The sequence below is a fragment of the Ahaetulla prasina genome, chromosome 3 (assembly GCF_028640845.1).
Source record: "Ahaetulla prasina isolate Xishuangbanna chromosome 3, ASM2864084v1, whole genome shotgun sequence".
Classification (NCBI taxonomy): Eukaryota; Metazoa; Chordata; class Lepidosauria; order Squamata; family Colubridae; genus Ahaetulla; species Ahaetulla prasina.
This window is the reverse complement of record NC_080541.1, coordinates 226,537,951-226,554,153: the sequence shown is the minus strand read 5'-3', so window position 1 is coordinate 226,554,153 and position 16,203 is coordinate 226,537,951. Positions and strand designations below refer to the sequence as shown.

At 48.8% G+C, this 16,203-nt stretch overlaps 1 protein-coding gene across 1 annotated transcript in view; it reads left to right on the top strand.

Moving 5' to 3' along the window:
• Positions 1-1,166: 1,166 nt before the first annotated feature.
• The window catches only part of SIRPA (signal regulatory protein alpha), a 200,177-nt gene continuing 185,140 nt past the window's right edge, over positions 1,167-16,203 (top strand). The window contains exons 1-2 of the mRNA XM_058176805.1: positions 1,167-1,521; positions 4,652-4,743. Coding sequence (XP_058032788.1) covers positions 4,668-4,743 — 76 coding nt within the window. The 5' untranslated portion in view covers positions 1,167-1,521; positions 4,652-4,667. The remainder of the gene's footprint in view (positions 1,522-4,651; positions 4,744-16,203) is intronic.

Below are 16,203 nucleotides of genomic sequence, written 5' to 3'. Positions count from 1 at the left end.
TCCCTCCCTCCCTCCCTTCCTTCCATCCATCCTTCCTTCCTTCCACCTCCCTCCCTCCCTCCCTCCTCCTGCCTCCTTCCTTTCTCTCTTCCTCCTGTTTGTCTATCCTTCCTTCCTCCCTCCTCCTCCCTCCCTCCCTCCTGCCTCTCTTCCATCCTTCCATTTCCTCCCTCCCTCCCTCCTGCCTCCTTCCTTCTCTCTTCCTCCTGTTTGTCTATCCTCCCTCCTCCCTTCCTTCCATCCATCCTTCCTTCCTTCCACCTCCTCCCTCCCTCCTCCCTCCCTCCTCCTCCTTCCTTCTCTCTCTTCCTCCTGTTTGTCTATCCTTCCTTCCTTCCACCTCCTCCCTCCCTCCCTCCTGCCTCCTTCCTTTCTCTCTTCCTCCTGTTTGTCTACCCTCCTCCCTCCCTCTCTCCCTCCCTTCCATCCATCCTTCCTTCCTTCCACCTCCCTCCCTCCCTCCCTCCCTCCCTCCTGCCTCCTTCCTTTCTCTCTTCCTCCTGTTTGTCTATCCTCCCTCCTCCTCCCTCCCTTCCTTCCATCCATCCTTCCTTCCTTCCACCTCCTCCCTCCCTCCCTCCCTCCTGCCTCCTTCCTTCTCTCTCTTCCTCCTGTTTGTCTATCCTTCCTTCCTTCCACCTCCTCCCTCCCTCCCTCCTGCCTCCTTCCTTTCTCTCTTCCTCCTGTTTGTCTACCCTCCTCCTCCTCCCTCCCTCCCTTCCTTCCATCCATCCTTCCTTCCTTCCACCTCCTCCTCCCTCCCTCCCTCCCTCCTGCCTCCTTCCTTTCTCTCTTCCTCCTGTTTGTCTATCCTCCCTCCCTCCTCTCTCCCTTCCTTCCATCCATCCTCCCTTCCTTCCACCTCCTCCCTCCCTCCCTCCTGCCTCCTTCCTTTCTCTCTTCCTCCTGTTTGTCTACCCTCCTCCTCCCTTCCTTCCATCCATCCTTCCTTCCTTCCACCTCCTCCTCCTCCTCCCTCCCTCCCTCCCTCCCTCCCTCCCTCCTGCCTCCTTCCTTTCTCTCTTCCTCCTGTTTGTCTATCCTTCCTTCCTTCCTTCCACCTCCCTCCCTCCCTTCCTCCTGCCTCTTTCCTGCCTGACTTCTTCCCTCTCTCCCTTCTGTTTATCTACTTTTCCTTCCTTCCTGCGTCTCTTCCCTCCTTCCTTCCATCCACCTCCTTTCCTCCCTTCCTTCTGCCCCCTTCCTGCCTTCTTTCCCCTTTCCCTCCTGCTTGCCTGCTTTTTCTTCCCTCCTTCCTTCTTTCCTTCCTCCCTTCTTTCCCTCCCTCTCTGTTACTGTTACTCTGCCCTTTCCAGCTCTCCGGAGCCCTTGCCCGCCCGCCTGCCCGCCCGCCCGCCAGCCGCCGGTTCCTCTTTCGCGGAGCCTTGACCGCCCCTCCGCCTCCTGCTGATTTCCTGCCCCCCGTCCTCTCTTCCCCTCCTTCCTTCCTTCCCGAGCCAGCCCAGCCGGCGGGACGCTGCCGAGGCCTCTCGCGGAAACTCCGGAGCGGATCGCGGGGAGGTAGGGCTCTGCGCCGCCGGGCTCGGGCCGGCGCTTTCCGGGGAAGGGCTGGCACCGCCGCGGGGCCGGGAGGAGCCCCCTTCGGCGGCCAGATCTTCCAGGCAGCGGGTGGGGCGCGGTGCAGCCGGGCCTTTCCCCCCCCCTCCCTCCTTTCCTCCCCAACCCAACCGGGCAAGCGGCGAAAAACGCTGCCGACCCAACCCCGGCTTTTCCCCCCAGCAGCCCACCTTAAGGCAAACCCAACCGCTCCGCCTCCAAAGCAGGGGTGACCTTAGCCGGACCCCCCCCCCCAAAAAAAATCTCAGAGCCTTGCAGCAACAACGACCCCCCCCCCACTTCTCCCCCCAAATCAACTCCGCTCTCTCTTGCAGCTGGGAAGTTGGGAGCGTTTGCAAGAGAGGCCGGGGCGCTCCGAGCCGCATCTGGAAGCCCTTTCCTCGAAAGATGGAGGGAAGGGAGGAGGAGGGGGGTGGGAAAGAGGGAGAGGGAGGGAGGGAAGGAGGGAGGGAGAAAGAGATAGAGGGAGGGGATGGGAAGGTGGAATGGGAGAGACAGAGTGGGGGGAGGGGAGGGGATGGAGGGATGGGAGAGACAGAGAGAGAGAGAGAGGGAGAGAGAGGGAGCGGAGGGGAAGGAGGGATAGGAGGGGAGAGAGGGGGGATGGATGGATGGATGGAAGGAAGGAAGAAGAAGAGAGAGTGGGGGCGGAGGAAGGAGGATGGAAGGAGGGGAGAGAGGGGGATGGAAGGATGGAAGGAAGGAAGAAGAGAGAGAGAGAGGAGGAGAGGAAGGGGGATGGAAGGAGGGAGAGAGGGGATGGAAGGATGGAAGGAAGGAAGGAAGAAGAAACACAGAGAGAGAGGAGCGGAGGAAGGAGGGATGGAAGGAGGAGGAGGGGAGAGAGGGGATGGAAGGATGGAAGGAGAGAAACAGAGAGGAGGAGGAGGAGGGGATGGAAGGAAGGAAGAAGAAGAGAGAGAGAGAGACGGAGGGGAGGGGATGGAGGGATGGAAGGAGGAGAGGGAAGGGGGAGGAGACGTCTGCCTCTCCCCCACCCACCCACCCATCCATCCATCCATTCCCACCTCCCACTCCTCTTCCCCTCCAAACGGAGCCCAGCCAATGCTAGGCAACAGAAGTGTGTAGGGTGTTGTTTTTTTTCGGGGGGGGGGGCGGCGTTTCTTCTCTTGCTCAACCGGCAGACGGCGAGCTGCGGAGCGAAGCAGGAGCGAGCAGGGGCGGCCGAGGTGAAAGCCCAGCGCCCCCCCCCCAATAACTCCTCCCCACTCCTCTCTCTCTCTTTCTCTCTCTCTCTCTTTTCCCGGCTGGCTGCTTGCGGGGATAGACTGAGTGAGTGAGTGGGTGGGTGGGTGAGACCCGGTCCGCGACCCCCGCGGATGCCGCCCCCGCCACTCCCCGGGTTGCCTGCTCCACCTTTCCGGGGCTCCAGCCGTCGCTAGCTAAGCGGTACCGAGACCGGGGGAAGTCCCCCCCACCCGCCCATCCACCCACCCACCCACCCACCCATTTCTCCCGGCTGGGATCGGGGTGGCCGGCTCGGATCCATCCCCGGACCACCCAGCGGGAAGCAACAAACGGGGGTCGCCTTTCCTTCCCCTCCCCCCCCCACCCCCACGGTAAGTGGGTGAATGGGTGGGTGGGTTGGGGTCTCGCGGGGGGGAGAAAGGGGGGGTTTGAAAGGATCGGACGTGCCCGCCTATCTCTTTTTTTGGGGGGGTCTTCTGACTTTTAGAGACACCCCACCCTCCTTTGCCTCTCCCCCCCCCCACGCCCCCCTCCCCTTTCTTTACGTTACCCCGGATTTATGAGTTACTCCGGATTGAAAGCTTTCCCTCCGCCGCCCCCCCCCCCGCAGTCTGGCGTGGCGACCTTCGGACGTGTCCGGAGGAGAAACGCCGGGGAGGGAGGGGGGGGAGGTCGCAACTTCTATTCTACCCCGGTCACTGGAGTTGGAGGGGTGGCGGTGGGTGGGGGTCTCTTCGGGGGTCTCCGAGCGGGCTTGATTCCTTGCAGACGTTTCGTGACCCCAAACTAGGGAACAACATCGGCGCGCATCACGAACGTCTGCAAGGAGACAAACCCAGGTCAGACAGCGCCAGAGACCCCCTCCCCCACATATTCCCATCTATCTATCTATCTATCTATCTATCTATCTATCTATCTATCTATCTATCTATCTATCTATCTGTCATCTATCTATCTATCTATTGTTCTAACTATCATTCTATCTATCGTTCTATCTATCCTTCCATCTCTACTTCTCTCCTTCCTTCCTTCCTTCCTTCCTATTTATTTATCTATCTATCTTTCCTCCCATCTCTACTTATCTCTCCTTCCTTAATTCCTTCCTTCCCTTCTTTCTATTGTTCTATCGTTCTATCTATCCTTCCATCTCTACTTATCTCTCCTTCCTTCCTTCCTATTTATCTATCTTTCCTCCAATCTCTACTTATCTCTCCTTCCTTAATTCCTTCCTTCCCTTCTTTTTATCTATCTATCTATCTATCTATCTATCTATCTATCTATCTATCTATCTATCTATCTATCTATCTATCTATCCTCCCATCTCTACATCTCTTCTCTCCTTCCTTCCTTTCTTCTTTCCTTCCTTCCCTTCTGTCTATATCTATCTATCTATCTATCTATCTATCTATCTATCTATCTATCTATCTATCTATCTATCTATCTATCTATCTATCTTTCCTTCCATCTCTACTTATCTCTCCTTCCTTAATTCCTTCCTTCCTTCCTTCCTTCCTATTTATCTATCTATCTTTCCTCCCATATCTCTCCTTCTTTCCTTCCTTTGGTTCTATCTCTCTCTCTCTCTCTCTCTCTCTCTCTCTCTCTCTCTCTCTCTCTCTCTCTCTCTCTCTCTGGGGCTGGTCTTCCTCCTCTCCCCCTCCACTCCTTCCTCGGATGCTGGTAGGCAAGGAACTGGGACTGCCCCCCCCGCCCCCCTTCCTGCCCCCCCCCCGTTTTTAACCTACAGGACAAGAGCGCCCCCCCCGTTTTCCCTTCCTCCTCCACTTCTCAAATGCATATTTTTCCCCCCCTTCTTTTTCTTCTTTGTCGTGGTGGTGTCGTTGTCTTCCTCCACTCCGGGCAGTAACTGCAAAAGGATCATGGAAACGCCCGGCGGGGCTTCCCGGGGTCTCTGGATCTCTCTCCTGGCGCCTTTGCTGTTTTCCAGCTGCGCAGGTAAGACAAAAGAACAACCCAAAAAAAAGCGGACGGGGTTTTGCGGCTGTTTTTGCGGGAGTTTCAACATTTGGGGTGTGATTTGTTGTTGTTTATTTTGCTTTTTGGCCGGCGAGAGCAACATTTACAGTATATACGTATGTGTGCGTGCAAGTATGCTTGTGTATGCTTGTGTTTATTTATTTTATTTATTTATTTTATTCTATTTATTTATTTTATTTATTTGCTTGTTTGTTTGTTTGCTGCGGCCTGGTGTTTGACTTCGGGGGCCGCTGACCTCTTTCTCTTCCTTTCCACCTTAAAAATAATCCACCCAAAGACCTATTTATTTATTTATTATTTATTTATTCATTCATTCATTCATTCATTCAACCCGAAGACTGTTATCATTGACTGACTGACTGAATGATTGATTGATTGATTGATTGAATGTGGTCTGGTGCTGGGACTCTGGCGGCTCCTGCCTTCTTTTCTCTTTCTCTCTGCCTTAGGGGGAAAAAAATCAATCCGGAAGATCTATATTACTTATTCATTTATTCAACCCCTCCCAAAGACCTTTGTGATTGATTGATTGATTGATTGATTGATTGATTGACTCATTGTGTGGCCCGGTGTTTGATTCTGGGGCCCCTGCCCTTTCTACTTCCTCTCCGCCTTAAGAAAAAAAATCAACACAAAGACCATTATTTATTTATTTATTCATTCATTCAACCTGAAGACTGTTATGATTGATTGATTAATTAATTGACTGATTGACTTACTGTGGCCCCGTGTTTGGGGCGCCTGCCCTTTTCTCTTCCTTTCTGCCTTAAGAAAAAAAAATCAATCCAAAAACCTACCTACCTACTTAGTTTCTTTCTTTCTTTCTTTCTTTCTTTCTTTCTTTCTTTCTTTCTTTCTTTCTTTCTTTCTTTCTTTCTTTCTTTCTTTCTTTCCTCAACCCTTTGTGATTGATTGATTGATTTGACGGATTGATTTACTGCGTCCTGGTGTTTGACTCTGGGGCTTCTTCTCTTGCTCTCTGCCTTAAAAATAACCAACCGGAAGACCAAACAAATAAAAAATATGTTGAAATAGGAGTTCTATCTCTATATAAAAGGCTACGGTTTAGTTCCTGGCTTGGAAAGTTTTGCTGCGCTCCGTGCAACCTTCCTTCGGCTGGGGGTGCAGGAAGAAAAAATAATTGGGGATTGGGGATCTTCTCAGGGGGACGAGAGGGTGCAACTGCCCTTGGCTGGGATGAAGGCCGAGTGCTTTGCAGCTTCAAACCCTCTACCCCCCACACTTTTCGAGGTGGCTTACAAAATTGTCGTCAAGATGGGCTTCACGGTGCAAGAGGTGTTTTGGGTGTGCAAAATAAAAGGAGGGGCGGTGTCTGGATTTTTCTGAATGAAATGTATTGGGTCTGGGGGAGTGGCATGCAGGGAGGGGCTGTCCGGTTGTGTGAGAAGGAGGGGGGAGAAGATATAAAGAAGGGATGTCCAACTTTGGCCACTTTAAAGACTTGTGGACTTCCACTCCCAGAATTCCCCCAATCAGCCAAGAATTCTGGGGAATGAAGTCCACCCATGTTGTGAATTCTGGGAGTTATTACGGGGGGGTCTTTAAAATCTTGGCCACAAGCCTTGAAGTAGCCAAGGGTGGACACCCCTGGTGTAAGTGTCTCCTTCTTGAGGGGGAGGGGGTGGGTTGGACTAGAGGACCTCTAAGGTCCCTTTCAGTTTTGTTATCCTGTTAATTGACATTTTAATTGGCTGGGGAATTCTGGGAGTCGAAGTCCACAGGTCGTAAAGTTGCCAATGTTAGACAAACCCAACCCCCCCCCCCCGGCTTGGTATAAACCTTGTTTGGAGAAAGGACAACATAGGAACCTGAGAGCCTCTTTCTCAAGGAATAGATTTTATTAGCTTGATTATAAAGCAAACAAAGATTTACAGCTGGTCCTTGACGTACGACCACAACGGAGCCCAGAATTTATATTGCGAAGTGCGAAAGTCATCCAGCGAGTTTTGCCCTGTTTTACAACTTTTCTTGCCACGGTCGTTAAGCGAATCACCGCCGTCGTTAAATGCGTAACACGGTGGTTAAGTGAATCTGGCTTCCCCGTTGACTGCCGGTCAAGAAGGTCGCAAAGAGGGATCACGTGACCCCGGGGGGGGACACTTGCGACCGTCATAAATATGAGTCAGTTGTCAAGGATCCGAATATAAATCGCACGACCGTGGGGAACGCTGAAACGGTCGTAAGTGCGGAAAAACGGTCCTAAGTCACTTTTTTCACTGCCGTCGTAACTTTGAACGGTCACTAAATGAACAGTTGTCCGTCGAGGACTTCCTGTACGGGTATTCCTCGCCTTTACAAACGTTCACTTAATGACCGTTCAAAGTTACGCTGAAAAAAAGTGAGCGATGACTGTGTTTCACACTTACGACCGTTCGCAGCATCCCCATGGTCACGTGATTTACGTTTGGCTGTTTGACTCACAGACTGACTCACATTTATGACGGTTACGGTGTCCCGGCAGGGGAGTCATGTGATCCCCCTTTGCGACCTTCTGACCAGCAAAGTCAATGAAGAAGCAAACTCACTTAACAACCGTGACAATAATTGAACGACGGCTTTGATTCACTTGATAAATGCAGCAAAGGAGGGGTCGTAAAACGGGGCAAAACTCAAGTAACACGTTTCTCCATTAGCAACCTCAATTATGGGCTCAGTTGTGGTCCTAAGTGGAGGACTACCTCTATTATGAAATGAAAGAAAAAAAGAGAGAGAGAAAGAAAGAGGAAGGAAGGAAGGAAGGAAGGAAGGAAGGAAGGAAGGAAGGAAAGAGAGAAAGAAAGTAAGTGTGGGAGGGAGGGAGAAAGAAAGAAAAAAGAGAGAAAGAGAGAGAAAGAAAAGGAAAGAAGGAAGGAAAGAAGGAAAGAAAAAGGGAGAGAGAGAAAGGAAGGAAAGAAAGAAATGGAAGGAAAGAAAGAGAGAAAGAAAGTGTGGGAGGGAGAGAGAAAGAAAGAGAAAAAGAGAGAAGAAGACAGAAAGAAAAAGGAAAAAAGGAAGGGAGGAAAGAAGGAAAGAAGGAAAGAAGAGAGAAAGAAAGTGTGGAGGGAGAGAGAAAGAAAAAGAAAAAGAGAGAAAGAAGAGAGAAAGAAAAAGGAAAGAAGGAGGGGAGGAAAGAAGGAAAGAAGGAAAGAAAGAGAGAGAAAGGAAGAAAGAAAGAAATGGAAGGAAAGAAAGAGAAAGAAAGAGTGTGTCAGGGAGAGAGAAAGAAAAGAAAAAGAGAGAGAAAGAAGAGCGAAAGAAGGAAGGGAGGAAAGAAAGAAAAAAGAGAAAGGAAGGAAGAAAAGAAAGAAAGAAAGAAACGGAAGGAAAGAGAGAGAGAGAGAGTGTGGGAGGGAGGGAGAAAAAGAAAGAAAGAGAAAAGAAAGGAAAGAGAGAAAAAGAAAGGAAAGAAAGAAAAGGTAGGAAGGAAGGAGGTAGGGAAGGAAAGAAAGAGAGAGAGAGAAAGAAAATGAAAGAAAGAAAGAAAGAAAGAAAGAAAGAAAGAAAGAAAGAAAGAAAGAAAGAAAGAACGAACAGCCTAGGGAAGATTTTTACTGTGGCTTTCCTGCTGTGCTGGATGAAAAGGGTAGGTGGGCGTATGAACCGTGACTCACACATAAAAAACCGTATTAGCACTGTAAGAATTAGGGGTGTGTGTGTGTTTTTAAAAAAGCCACGCACGTTTTCCTTGTGGGTTTGGGAAGATGTTGTTGAGCATGGCTTTGTAAGGTTGGGGGGGGGCCGAGCGCGACCGACCCCCGTAGTAGGGAGAAGACAAAAAGGCTGGTTGTGTTATTTCTGAAGGCCTGGTGACTTGCAAGAGACGCAAAATAAAAAGCGAAAATCAACAACGGTCGGGTGCCCCCTTTGTATTCTGTCCATTGTTGTTGAGAACGAATGCCTCCCTTGGCGCAGCCCCCTCCCCCCCCCGGGAGAATTTGGGGTTGTGGGGGGTGGGCAGGAGGGACTATTGACATACTTATTGTCGTTGTGGGTCAGCTGTTACGGTTTTATCATCTGGCATAAAATGCACAGGAGAGCAGGGGTAGTAAGGATGTACCGTAGTAGGAACACATCATCGTATCCTGGAGATGGGAGGTGTATCTTCCTCCTGAATGTGATGCTGGAGTTTCCCCAGGAGACCCCCGGCTCACATTCAGCGCTAGTCCTCGACTTAACGACCACAACGGCGGCCAAAATTTATGTCCAAGTAAAAACGACATTGTAAAAAAAAAAGGGGGGGGAATTGTTTTTTCACACTCGGGACCCTTACAAGCATCCCCCACCCCCACGGTCACGGGATCAAAATTAAGAGATGCTTGGCAGCTGCCTCACATTTATGACGGTCGCAGTGTCCCGGGGAAGGGTCATGGGATCCCCTTTTGCGACTTTCCGACAAGCAACGGAGGAAATGCGCTCTGCCGTGGGAAATTCTGGGCTCAGTTTTGGGGTCATAAGTCAAGGACTGCCTATCGATTATCTTTTGAGCCTCTTTCTTGTATCCGGCCAGTTGTCTAGCAGCTTTCCCGGGCCTCCAGGTTCTAAAAAAGTGTTGGTGAACTTTTTCGGCACCGAGTGCCAGAAACCTGGAATTCTGGGAATTGAAGTCTTAAAAGTTGCCAAGGTTGGAGACCCCTGAATTAGACTTCCTGTTGCTGGGGCTGGCTGAGGAATTCTGGGAATTGAAGTCCACAAGTCTTAAAAGTTGCCAAGGTTGGAGACCCCCTGTTCTAAAAACTACAAACCCCCCTGTTGCGAAGTGTTGTTGTGATACAACTCAGATCATGCAGGGGTGAAATCCAACAGGTTCTAACCGGTTCGGGAGAACCGGTAGCGGAAATTTTGAGTAGTTCGGAGAACTGGCAAATACCACCTCTGGCTGGCCCCCAGAGTGGGGTGGGAATGGAGATTTTTGCAATATCCTTCACCCAGGAATGGGGAGGGAATGGGGATTTTGCAGTATCCTTCCCCCAGGAGTGGGGAGGGAATGGGGATTTTACAGTATCCTTCCCCCAGGAATGGGGAGGGAATGGGGATTTTGCAATATCCTTCCCCCAGGAGTGGGGAGGGAATGGGGATTTTGTAATATCCTTCCCCCAGGAATGGGGAAGGAATGGAGATTTTGCAGTATCCTTCCCCCGGGAATGGGGATTTTGCAGTATCCTTCCCCCAGGAGTGGGGAGGGAATGGGGATTTTGCAATATCCTTCCCCCAGGAGTGGGGAGGGAATGGGGATTTTGTAATATCCTTCCCCCAGGAATGGGGAAGGAATGGAGATTTTGCAGTATCCTTCCCCCGGGAATGGGGATTTTGCAGTATCCTTCCCCCAGGAGTGGGGAGGGAATGGGGATTTTGCAATATCCTTCCCCCAGGAGTGGGGAGGGAATGGGGATTTTGTAATATCCTTCCCCCAGGAATGGGGAAGGAATGGAGATTTTGCAGTATCCTTCCCCCGGGAATGGAGATTTTGCAGTATCCTTCCCCTGCCACGCCCACCAAGCCAGGCCCACGGAACCGGTAGTAAAAAAAACCTTAAATTTCACCACCGCGCAGCTGGCTTAAGAAACCGAGAGGGACGGTTTATAAGCTTCCTGAGTTAAGCCATCTTTGTTCTGGGTTTTTTGCCTTAGGCTTAGAGTCACTTTTCAGATACCCGGTTCCCTAAACAAACCAGGGTTGCCTGGCTAGGTCTTTGAGAACGAGTTTATGGAGATTCTCAGTCAATCCAGGTCATGGTTGTCCCGAAGGTTCTTTTTCAAGAGGCAACTGGACTTTCTGGTACTAAGGCAGATGTACGGTAGAACGTTGGCCTTTCTTGGTCGTTCTTTGCTCTTATTGCCTTGTGTTCGTTGTGCCTTCTTTAGCAATCCTGTGACCTGTTCCGATACCTGTACCATCTATATAAAAAAAAAGATGTTTTGACTCTAGAACAGGGGTCACCAACTGGTGGTCCGTGAACCATTGGTTGTCCGTGAGAAAATTTTGGTGGTCCACAGAAAAATTATTTGCATTTTTTTTATATAAAAAGTTTTATTTCCATTTTCCATCAACATATTCAATATACAGTCTCTTATTCCACGTCAATCATTAACTTTCATTTGTTACTTATTCGGGCCTGCTCAGCTACCACTTCCTTCCTTAACACCACCTTTCCTCTTCCCTTCTCTACCTTCTTCTACTTTCTCCATCCTTCCTCTCCTTCGCTTTTCTACATCCTCTCCTCCTCCTTCCCCACTCCTCTCTTCTTCCACCCTTTCTAACCCTCTCTCTTTCCCCTTTCTTCTTCCTCTCCTTTCCCCCTCTTCTACCTCTCTTTCCTACCTACTTTCTTCCTTCGCTCTCTCTACTCCTCTCTCCCTCTCCCTCTTATTTGCATTTTTTATATTGCATGAAATATTATTTATCTTTTTAAAAAAAAACATGTATTAGTGGTCCGTGGGATTTAAAATTATGAATTTAGTGGTCCCTGAGGGCCAAAAGTTTTTTTTAAAATTTAATTTACATTTATATCCCGCCCTTCTCCGAAGACTCAGGGCGGCTTACACTATGTTAGCAATAGTCTTCATCCTATTTGTATATTTATATACAAAGTCAACTTATTGCCCCCAACAATCTGGGTCTTCATTTTACCTACCTTATAAAGGATGGAAGGCTGAGTCAACCTTGGGCCTGGTGGGACTAGAACCTGCAGTAATTGCAAGCAGCTGTGTTAATAACAGACTGTCTTAGCAGCCTGAGCCACAGAGGACCAAAAGTTTGATGGCCCCTGCTCTAGAAAGAGTGCAGAGAAGAGCAACCAGGATGATGAGGGGACTGGAGGCTAAAACATACGATGAACGGTTGCAGGAACTGGGCCTGGCTAGTCTAGTGAAGAGTAGGACCAAGGGAGACAGGACAGCAGTCTTCCAATATTTGAGGGGCTGCAAAAGAGAGGAGGGTGTCAAGCTATTCTCCAAAGCCCCTGAAGGCAGGACAAGAAGCAACGGGTGCAAACTAATCAAGGAGAGAAGCAACCTGGAATTAAGGAGTAATTTTTTTGACAGTGAGGGCAGTTAACCAGTGGAACAGCTTGCCACCAGACGTTGTGGGTGCTTCATCACTGGAAGTTTTTAAGAAGAGACTGGATATCCACTTGTCTGAAATGGTGTCGGGTCTCCTGCTTGGGCAGGGAGGGGGGGATGGACTACAAGACCCCTTCCAACTCTGTTATCATCAGTTAAATCTGTTAAATACTTCAGTGGGTAAATCTCAGCTCTTGGCGTTTGCGTTCCGCTCTCTCGTTCGAAACCACAGTCGTGAAATTAATCCGTCTTATTCTTTCATTGAGAAGTTGGAGCTGTGCATTCTACAGGATGTTCCTTTCTGCCCTGAGCAGCTCTTATCTGCTAAGAATTAAGAATCCAGGCACAGGGTGTAGCGGATGAGCCTCTCTTGTTCTCATGTCAAACAGAAGCACAAATGGTTTTTTGTATTTTATATTTTATATAAAAAGTTTTATTTCCATTTTCCATCAACATATTCAATATACAGTCTCTTATTCCACGTCAATCATTAACTTTCATTTGTTACTTATTCGGGCCTGCTCAGCTACCACTTCCTTCCTTAACACCACCTTTCCTCTTCCCTTCTCTACCTTCTTCTACTTTCTCCATCCTTCCTCTCCTTCGCTTTTCTACATCCTCTCCTCCTCCTTCCCCACTCCTCTCTTCTTCCACCCTTTCTAACCCTCTCTCCCCTTTCTTCTTCCTCTCCTTTCCCCCTCTTCTACCTCTCTTTCCTACCTACTTTCTTCCTTCGCTCTCTCTACTCCTCTCTCCCTCTCCCTCTTATTTGCATTTTTTATATTGCATGAAATACTATTTTTTTTTTAAAAAAAAATTGTATTAGTGGTCTGTGGGATTTAAAATTATGAATTTAGTGGTCCCTGAGGGCCAAAAGTTTTTTTTTTAAATTTAATTTACATTTATATCCCGCCCTTCTCCGAAGACTCAGGGCGGCTTACACTATGTTAGCAATAGTCTTCATCCTATTTGTATATTTATATACAAAGTCAACTTATTGCCCCCAACAATCTGGGTCTTCATTTTACCTACCTTATAAAGGATGGAAGGCTGAGTCAACCTTGGGCCTGGTGGGACTAGAACCTGCAGTAATTGCAAGCAGCTGTGTTAATAACAGACTGTCTTAGCAGCCTGAGCCACAGAGGACCAAAAGTTTGATGGCCCCTGCTCTAGAAAGAGTGCAGAGAAGAGCAACCAGGATGATGAGGGGACTGGAGGCTAAAACATACGATGAACGGTTGCAGGAACTGGGCCTGGCTAGTCTAGTGAAGAGTAGGACCAAGGGAGACAGGACAGCAGTCTTCCAATATTTGAGGGGCTGCAAAAGAGAGGAGGGTGTCAAGCTATTCTCCAAAGCCCCTGAAGGCAGGACAAGAAGCAACGGGTGCAAACTAATCAAGGAGAGAAGCAACCTGGAATTAAGGAGTAATTTTTTTGACAGTGAGGGCAGTTAACCAGTGGAACAGCTTGCCACCAGACGTTGTGGGTGCTTCATCACTGGAAGTTTTTAAGAAGAGACTGGATATCCACTTGTCTGAAATGGTGTCGGGTCTCCTGCTTGGGCAGGGAGGGGGGGATGGACTACAAGACCCCTTCCAACTCTGTTATCATCAGTTAAATCTGTTAAATACTTCAGTGGGTAAATCTCAGCTCTTGGCGTTTGCGTTCCGCTCTCTCGTTCGAAACCACAGTCGTGAAATTAATCCGTCTTATTCTTTCATTGAGAAGTTGGAGCTGTGCATTCTACAGGATGTTCCTTTCTGCCCTGAGCAGCTCTTATCTGCTAAGAATTAAGAATCCGGGCACAGGGTGTAGCGGATGAGCCTCTCTTGTTCTCATGTCAAACAGAAGCACAAATGGTTTTTTGTATTTTTATATTTTTATATATTTATTTTGTCGATCTGATATAAGATAAGAAGTAAAAGTATAAACATAATTTGGATACATGAAAAGAGTAAGTAAAAAAGGAATATTAGGACAGGGACGGTAGGCACGCTGGTGCCCTTATGTGCGCCCTTACAGTCCTCTTAGGAATGGGGTGAGGTCAACAGTAGACAGTCGTAAGGTTAAAGTTTTTGGGGGTTTGGGGAAGAAACTACAGAGTCAGGTAGTGCATTCCAGGCATTGACCATTCTGTTGCTGAAGTCGTATTTTCTGCAATCGAGTTTGGAGAGGTTGACCTTGAGTTTGTATCTATTATTTGCTTGTGTATTGTGGTTGAAGCTGAAGTAGTCCTTGACAGGTAGGACATTGTGGTAGATGATTTTATGTACTACGCTTAGGTCAGACTGAAGTCGGCATAGTCTGGCGACACCCAGGGGAAGGGCCTTTTCTGTGTGGGCCCCCACCCTCTGGAACGAGCTTCCCCCAGGTCTTCGCCAACTTCCTGACCTTCGAACCTTCCGCCGCGAGCTTAAGACACATCTATTTATCTGCGCAGGACTGGACTAGAATTTTAAATTTTTAAATGTTTAAATTTTAAATTTGGTTTTAAATGGGTTTTATTATTTATATCTCTATTTTAAATATTCGGCCTATGTAATAAGTTTTTTAAATTAATGTTTCACCCTGTATATATTTATGTTTTTTTATATGGCTGTAAACCGCCCTGAGTCCCTAGGGAGATAGGGCGGTATAAAAGTGTGAATAATAAAATAAATAAATAAATAATAGTTCTAAGTTGTCTAAGGCCAAAATTTGGTGGCATAAGGTATTTTATTGCGAGCAGAGGAGTGGAGGACTCTTCTCGTGAAATATCTCTGGACTCTCTCGATTGTATTTATGTCCGATATGCAGTGCGGGTTCCAGACGGATGAGCTGTGTTCAAGGATGGGTCTAGCAAAGGTTTTGTATACTCTAGTTAGTAGCATTTTTTCCCGGAAGTCCGTCCATGCTCCCGCTTCCCCACCCCCATTTGAAGGGGGTTCAGATAAAATCTTTTTATTGTGTCTGTGGAGATTCTCAGTCATCCAGGTCATGGTTTTCCCAAAGGTGCTTGGGAAAACTGGATATATAGTTAGTAGTGTAAACCAGGGGTCTCCAACCTTGGCAACTTTAAGACTTGTGGACTTCAACTCCCAGAGTTCCTCAGCCAGTCGCCAATGCCAGCTGTTCTCCTGGTTTCTGGGTGCAGGAGTTTCGGAAAACGGCCTGAAAACAGCCAAAAATCAGGCTGTTTTTTGGGTCTTTTTCATACTGTTTTTCAGGCTGTTTTTTGGACCAAAAAATGGCCCAGAAACAGTCAAGAAACCGGCCAGAAAATGGCCGGAAAATGGCCAAAAACGGCCAAAAAACAGGCACGTGCACGCTGGCCAGCTGGTCTTCGGTTTCCGGTGCTCTGACGTGCGCACATGGACTGCACATCCACACATATTCCAGTTTGGGCACTCGGCGCCGAAAATTTTTGCCATCACTGGTATAAGTTCTCCTGCTTGAGCAAGCGGGCGGGACTAGAAGACCTCCAAGGTCCCTTCCCGCTCTAATCTGATTCTGTTCTCATAGTTGCCTCCTGAAAGTCCAACTGCCTCTTGCAAAAGCGCCTTTGGGTCTTGAAAATGTGGTTTTTGGGGGCCGGGGCAGGTGTAAAACGGAACCTGTGGCTTTGGGTATTGTCAGTGGTGAAATGGGCGTGGCTTGGTGGGCGTGGCAAGGGAAGGATACTGCACAATCTCCATTCCCACCCCAATACAGGGGAAGGATACTGCAAAATCTCCATTCCCTCCCCACTCCAGGGGAAGGATACTATAAAATCTCCATTCCCTCCCCACTCCAGGGGAAGGATACTGCACAATCTCCATTCCCTCCCCACTCCAGGGGAAGGATACTGCACAATCTCCATTCCCACCTCACTCCTGGGGAAGGATACCGCAAAATCCCACCCCACTCCAGGGGAAGGATACTGCAAAATCCCCATTCCCACCCCACTCCTGGGGGAAGGATACTGCACAATCTCCATTCCCACCTCACTCCTGGGGAAGGATACTGCACAATCTCCATTCCCACCTCACTCCAGGGAAAGGATACTGCAAAATCTCCATTCCCTCCCCACTCCAGGGGAAGGATACTGCACAATCCCCATTCCCACCTCACTCCTGGGGAAGGATACCGCAAAATCCCACCCCACTCCAGGGGAAGGATACTGCATAATCTCCATTCTCACCCCACTCCTGGAGGAAGGATACTGCAAAATCCCCATTCCCATTTGCCGGTTCTCCGAGACTACTAAAAATTTCCATTACCGGTTCTCCAGAACCTGTCAGAACCTGCTGGATTTTCACCCCTGGGTATAGTCCACGCAGGGACTGCTCTTCAGACAGGTGGTGAAGCCAAAGGAAGTCTTAAAGTTTGAGCCTTCTGTGTT